The sequence below is a fragment of the Cygnus atratus genome, chromosome 17 (genome assembly GCF_013377495.2).
Source record: "Cygnus atratus isolate AKBS03 ecotype Queensland, Australia chromosome 17, CAtr_DNAZoo_HiC_assembly, whole genome shotgun sequence".
In the NCBI taxonomy this organism is placed as follows: domain Eukaryota; kingdom Metazoa; phylum Chordata; class Aves; order Anseriformes; family Anatidae; genus Cygnus; species Cygnus atratus.
In genome coordinates, this window is record NC_066378.1 from 3,797,386 (window position 1) to 3,804,107 (window position 6,722).

The following is a 6,722-nucleotide window of genomic DNA, read 5'->3' on the forward strand; positions in this document are numbered from 1 at the left end:
TACATATATTGAAAAGGCTGAGAGGACTCAGCCTCTTATTTAATATTTATTTCTCCTATTTATTGAGCATTACTTAGAAAAACTATTTGGGTCTTGCCATTGGGTCCAGGAATGTTTGAGCCTTTTGCATGCAGCGAGGTGTGCCGTATACACTGGAGAGAGGTGACTCACCACGGGGGCTGGCCTCTGCCAGCTCGGGGGCATGTGCCAGACCAACGAGGCTCATTGGGAGCCCAACCACCAGAGATTTAGGGAGAAATATCAGGGCTGCGGAGCTCGCTCCTGTCCTCTCCCAAGCGCTGCAATGAGCAGGAGCTGGCTGCAGGCATCGCTCCCTTCTGTGAAACAAAGGTATTTGTTTGAAGTAGGATATTTGCTTGAGAAAGGGATGGATTTAGGTGCCTAACTGAAGTCTTTGCCCTTTAGTGTCCAGTGGGGCTTTATTATCTCTGTACTCAAGGATGGATAATTCCTATGACTTTTGCTGCTACCTGGAGGTTTGCACAGGATCAGGAGGGTCTCTGAAGCACCGCTACATCTGCTGTTGCAGCAACAGCTTCACGGTAAAGCAGCCTGACTTTTGGGCTGTTGCTTAGAGAACAGCACCCTGAGCCCCACCAGGGCAGCTCTCCATGTTCAAAATCCAGGGAATGGGGAGATTTAGAACAAAAGCCAAGACGGGAGAAAAGGTGCCAGGGAAACAGTGTCCCTGTTTTCTCACCTGTTGGCTGATTCCTTACCAAATTACACCGGTGCATCTGTTCATTTGACTCCCATTGTAAAACTACCTTTGCTTTCCATGGAAATGCATACTGTATTCTTTAGTCTTCCTGGGGTATTTGAGTTGTTAGCCTGTTTAGAAAAAGGGTTCCAATAAAGATTCAGATGGTATCTGGTTCTCATCACAGCCCCGTTTCTCATGTTCCTTTTGGATGCGGCTGGGTGTGGCAGGATATTTTGGGTTCTTTCAGCTGCTCGGTGGGGTAGGACATGTTCCTACACTCTCAGCTGCTGAGAACTGGGTCCTCAGGGCACGGACTGGAGCAAAAACAGTTGTTTGGGTTCCTGCCAGCTCTCCTTTCCTCGCTGGGCCAGGCTTTTGCTGCCCTTTGCCATGGGATTTGGGTCTCCCGCAGTTCAGCCACCACTAGCGCAAGCTAGAAACGCAGCTGTTGCACCAGGGGGGTCAGGGTTTGGGGGCTCCACAGGGAGGATGCCCCTCACCTGGGGATGCTTCTCAGGACCAGATGTGAGCGCTGGTCGTGGCACCGGGCTGAGCCCCGATGGCAGCTCATATGTGCACCCGGGAAGGCTCTGGCCATGGAACAGACAACAGGGACACGGGGCAGCGTCCCCACGTCCCTCGGCAGATGGGTGGCCGTGCCGTGCTCCCCAGAGCTGACGTGGCGCTGCTGGCAGCCGCGGGGCCGGCTGGGCGGTGGGAGGCGACTGGGAGGTTTGGAGTGACAACAGGAGCTAAATCGGGATGGCCCCGGAGAGGGACGTGTGACTAATAGGGATAAACAAGGCGACAAGGTGAATTCCTGGCCAGGGAGGGAGGATGGCCTGGAGCTACTGGGGAGATGTGGGACTGAGGATGTGGGGAGGCTCCTGGAAATGCAGTAGGGATGGTGGTGGCCATGGGGCTGCCCTAACCCTCCCTGAGGCTCAGCGCCTCTTCCTGTGGGCCTGTGTCACCCCCAGGACACCTGTGTCACCCCGACTGGGGGGAGCCCTCAGCCAGGCAGGACAAAGGGACAGAGAAGGACGCTTTGGCCTCTTCTGGCAGCTGCCTCCCTGCTCCTCCCAGGCATCTCCAGGGCATCCCCTTTGGTCCCCAGAGAGCCCCCGCCATGCCTGGCCGTGCCCCCACGCACACAGTGGTGCAGGAGCCGAGGGATGAGCAGGGGAAGCGGCCGTTCCCTACACCAGCAAAGGCAGCTCCCTCCCCAGCGGTACCGCGTCGGCGCAGCGTGATTAATGCCGTCAGAGTGACCAGCAGCTGAATTGCTGCACGGCCTGCAGCGCGTTACAGCCTCCCCGCTGCAATTAGTGCCATCGAGTCCATTACAAAAATTGCAGATGCTGGAGAGCAGGAGCGTGAGGCAGAGCTGGGGAGAGGACATGGCGTGAGGAAGCGGTCCAGCACCCGGCACTGCACATCCTCAGCGACATCCCCCGGCACGCTGCATCGCCCACCCACCCCAGCCGTGCCAGGACCCCCTGCAGGGACACCACCAGGTACCCCCACTCGCACCACCGGGTACACCACTCGCGCCACTGCCACCGCACCCCTTCCCCCTGCACGCTGCCCTGTAATTAGCTCCGCCACCACCGTGCGGGCTGTGATTAGCGCCTCGCCCTGCTGCGGCAGGGCCGGGCACGCGGCGAGGAGGAGGAGGCGTGTGAGGGGGCGAGGACTGTGCCTAGTTGCTTTGTGGGGTCCCGCTCGCCCCCCCAGGCAGTTTGGGAGCATTGCTCCAGGCCCAGCCCCGGGCATCAGCCCACAAATCCCAACCAGCTTCGTCCCCTCGCGTGCTGTGCTGTGGGGATGGCGGTGACACATTTCCCAGCACAGTGGGCTGCTCGGTGGCATGGGGACACGTGGCCATACAGTGCGGGGGCTGGACCCACTGTGGGGGTATTTTTAACGGGTGACATTGGGGCGAAAGCGATGAGCTCCGGGGTTATTTTTAGGCAGGGGCTGGGGCAGCTGCTGAAAACGCCATGGCCCTGTGGCGGCTGGGATCCTCGGGCCAGCGGGAGAGGTCAGCTGCCGCAGCCCAGATTCTCCACGGCTGTTTCATCCTCTCCAAAATACTCGGCTGACAGGGCAGGAATTGCAAAACACAGCCTCCCCCCTCCCAAAGCCGTATAAATAGCGCTCGCCCGGCGGCTGGAAGGTTACAGAATTTTCTCGGCTCCGAGCTCAAGCATTTATTGCGGCTCTCACCCGGGAGCGGCGGGGAAGCTGCACCGTGATTGTAGGAGAGAGAGGGGAGAGATAAGCTTTTAATCTTGGGATATTCGTGTTTGTTTGTTCTTTTTTCCTTCTCCAGCTGAGAAGTTTTATTTTCCACCACCCGATCCCTGGGACTGAAGCCAACCAGGAAGTTTTTTTTTTTTTTTTTTTTTGGGTCCAGAGATCTCCTCCGTCCTTCCTGCACTTGCTTTTCAAGCACCGAATGGTTCAGCCCTGAATCGGGGTTCCTCCATCGCCCTCCGCCTGGTGCCAGGGAGGGAGCAGCCCCCCACCGCGCCCGCCCGAGCCCCCGCCCGCGTGGATGCGCCTGCCCCGGGCCGGGCTCCCCGGGGAATTTTGCAGCCAGGAGCAGCCCCACTGAGGCTCCGTGAGCCCCGAGCCGCTGGAGCGGCGAGCCATGGCCGACAGCCAGCTGCCCTTCTCCTGCCATTACCCCGGCAGGCGAAGCGTCCGCGACCCTTTCCGGGAGCCCGGCTTGACCTCACGCCTCCTGGACGATGATTTCGGCATGTCGCCCTTCCCTGGGGACCTGACGGCAGACTGGCCCGACTGGGCTCGGCCCCGGCTCACCACCACCTGGCCGGGCCCGCTGCGTGCCGGCATGGCCCGCGCCTCCGCCATGGCCCCCGGCTACGGCGCCCGCTTCGGGGGGTACCCCGAGAGCCGCAGCCCCGTGCCCGCCTCCCGCGAGCCCTGGAAGGTGTGCGTCAACGTGCACAGCTTCAAACCCGAGGAGCTGACGGTCAAAACCAAGGACGGCTACGTCGAGGTGTCAGGTGAGAGCCGAAGTGCAGGGAGGAGGAGGAGGAGGATGGGGCGCGAAGGTCCTGCCCTGCCTGTGGCATCCCCACGGGCTCGGTTTAGAAGGGTTTGGGGATGTGGTGGGGGACCCTGCTCAGGAGCCGTGGTGGCATGCTTGCTGCCAAAATGGAAAGGAAAAGTCTCCTTTGGGGTAAATCTCCCCGATTTCAGTCCCAGCTGGCATCCAGTAGCAAGCTGCTGAGAGGGGCCCCAGCTTGTCTGGGTTAATTATAGCCGTGTGAGGCCAGAGCAGAGGGAGAGAGGGAGATTCCCTTTAAAGGGGCCGAGAGCGAGGCAGCCAGAAGCACCTCCCTAAAAATCCAGCCGTGATGCCCCAACAATTTGCCCCCGGCCCCAAGCATCCCCCAGGCCAACGTCCCACACCTCCTGAGGCTGCCGTGCTGCAGTATTTGCCCCGGGGGCTGATTTGGGGTGTGGGGGGACACTGTGGGTTGGGGGGGGGCCGAGTGGCCTCAGAGCTCAAGCCCCACCTAGGGGGGCTCTCAGACAGCACCTGGCAGCTTGGCAGAGGATGGGGGCAAGGGGATGGGGCCCCTCCAAAGATTTTATCATGTCTGGGGGCTCCTTCTTCAGCTCCATCTCTTGGCAGCAAGCAGGACCCAGGCCTTCATGGGAAATGAAGGTGTTTGGCAGGGGAAAACACCCCATCCTCCTCTACTTCCTCCTCCTCCTCAGACCAGTGCAGCCCCAGAGGCCGGGCACTTGCTGCTGCCTCAAGCTGCTGGCATCTCTCTTCCCTTCTTTTTTTTTTCCCGAGAGAGGCATTTTAGAATCACTTCATTGTGACGATCGCTCCCATTTTAAGCTCAAGGCCTGGCTGGGTCTGGCGTCTCCCTCCCCACGTGGAAGCCTCTGTGCTGGGGAAGGGAAAACCTCTCCTTTGGAAACTTTCCTGGGTTTTGTTTTGTTTTGCTTTTTGGGTTAACCAAAGGAGCCCTGCGGGGTGGTGACACTGCCTTTGTCCTTCCCCCCAGGCAAACATGAGGAGCAGCAGGTGGAAGGAGGCATCGTCTCCAAGAACTTCACCAAGAAAATCCAGTAGGTATCACCCGGCCCCGGGGCATCCTCCTACGCCCTCTACAAGCACAACCCCATCCCCGTGACATGGGATGGCCACAGCACTGCTGTCTCCACCCCAAAATCTGCCCTGACATGAGAGCGGGCAGGCATGGAGCAGCGCCCAGGGTGATTTTCGGTCCCCTCCCTGCATTTTGGACCCCAGCAGGAGAGGGGTGCACTGTGCCAGCACATCCTGCGGGGCCGTGAAGTGCTGATCCCATCACCAGCCCCAAAATACACCCATTCATCAGCGCGCGGCTGCGTGCGTACCCGTGTACATATCCGAATGATGTCAGGCAGATCGCTATCGCCTTGACTCACTCAGTAAGAGCAGCGGGGAAGGTGAGCCAGCACCAGGTGCAAACCGCAAGGAAGCGGCGGGGGCTTTTGCCGCTTGGCTTCCCCAAAATATTCCTGGGAAAAAGCTGCGTGCGCGGGGCGGCCGTGCTGGGTGAGAGGCAGGCGCCGAGGCTCCTTTTACGGGCAAGGCGCTGGGCACAACGCAGGCAGCGGCATGGGGCTGATTTACTCGTGCTCGGCAGAAGCCGGGCCGGCGCAGGCTGTGGTGACGTCCTGTCAAACACATCTGCCGCAGAGATTAAACAGAGCGCCCGGTGGGTGGCGAGGCGGCCAAGAGACTGCTCTAAATATCCCCAGCGCATTCCTGGGAGCTACAGGAACAACAGGGGGATTCGGAGAGTGCCACGGGGGCTGCTGACCCTGCCCATGTGGGCATTCCCAGCAGGGATGCTGCGAGTCACACGGCCACCCCAGCTCCTAAACCCGTTTGTCTCTCTGTCCCCGCTCCAGGCTGCCCTATGAGGTGGATCCCATCACCGTCTTTGCCTCCTTGTCGCCGGAGGGGCTGCTGATCATCGAGGCACCCCAGATCCCCCCATACCAGCAGTACGGTGAGGGTGGCTGCGGCAGTGAGATCCCCGTGGAGAGCCCCGAGGCCACCTGCGCCTGATGGCCCCCCCTGCACCCTGGCGGCCTCCTCTCTGCTCCCCGCTCCCCCCCGACCCCGCTCCCCGGTCCCCAGCGGGGTGGCCACGGGGCACAGCCTCTCCTGCTCGTGGGGACGGCAGCACCCGCTGCTCCCCGGGACCAGCTGCCACGGCCACCAGGCCACCGTCACTGCGGTTTTGCGGCGGTCTGATGCTCTGGTAGAGGGTTTTGTGTCCGTCAGACCGGGCAGAACGGGTGTCCTCGTTACAGTCCTTTTTTTTTTTTTTTTTTTTTTTGCTGTAAGGTGAGCAGGCAGGATGTTTGTAATGATAGCAAAGTGCCCTTTTCTCCTCTTAAATTGAAGTAGAATCCCGTGGTCCTGTGTCGTCGTCTTCTCTGTTTTTTTTTTTTTTTTGAACTCCATCTCCACAAACGGCCCCTCGCCAGCCCGAAGGCACACGTCCAGTGGCGGGGGCCAACAGCATAGCCCTGCCCCCCGACAGCCAAACCCCCACCGGACCTGCTGAGAAATGTAAACTGTCTGCATGTTTGAACATTTTTTTTTTTCTTTTTCCAAAGAGAACTTGTGCTTTTACTTTTCAGACTTGAAGAATAAAGATGAGTTGATGTTCTTAGCCTCTGCTGGTGTTGGCTGAGCTGGAGGGCTGGGAGGCAAGGGCAGGGGCAGATGGGGATGCTCGTGGGCATTTCCGTACCCTCTGGATGGGCTGCAAACCTTTGTTTCTACTTGGGGATGCTAAACCAGCCTCTCAGCTGGGAAACTGGGGTTTGTCCCCACATCATCCCCACTCACACGTCCCCCAACAAGCTCCTGGCCGCAGCTCAGCCCTGCAACCCAATGCCCAGGGCACGGCAAAGCAGCGGTGCCAATGGGCGCCTGGAGCGGGCA

General features: G+C 59.7%; 1 protein-coding gene across 1 annotated transcript; it reads left to right on the forward strand.

Annotated features, from left to right (window-relative positions):
• Window positions 1–2,632: 2,632 nt before the first annotated feature.
• On the forward strand, window positions 2,633–6,447 carry HSPB8 (heat shock protein family B (small) member 8). Its single transcript, XM_035556786.1, has 3 exons — window positions 2,633–3,759; window positions 4,780–4,843; window positions 5,675–6,447. Exons 1-3 carry the CDS (start codon window positions 3,381–3,383, stop codon window positions 5,832–5,834), a joined length of 603 nt encoding a protein of 200 aa, XP_035412679.1. The 5' UTR covers window positions 2,633–3,380; the 3' UTR covers window positions 5,835–6,447.
• The last annotated feature ends 275 nt before the right edge of the window (window positions 6,448–6,722 follow it).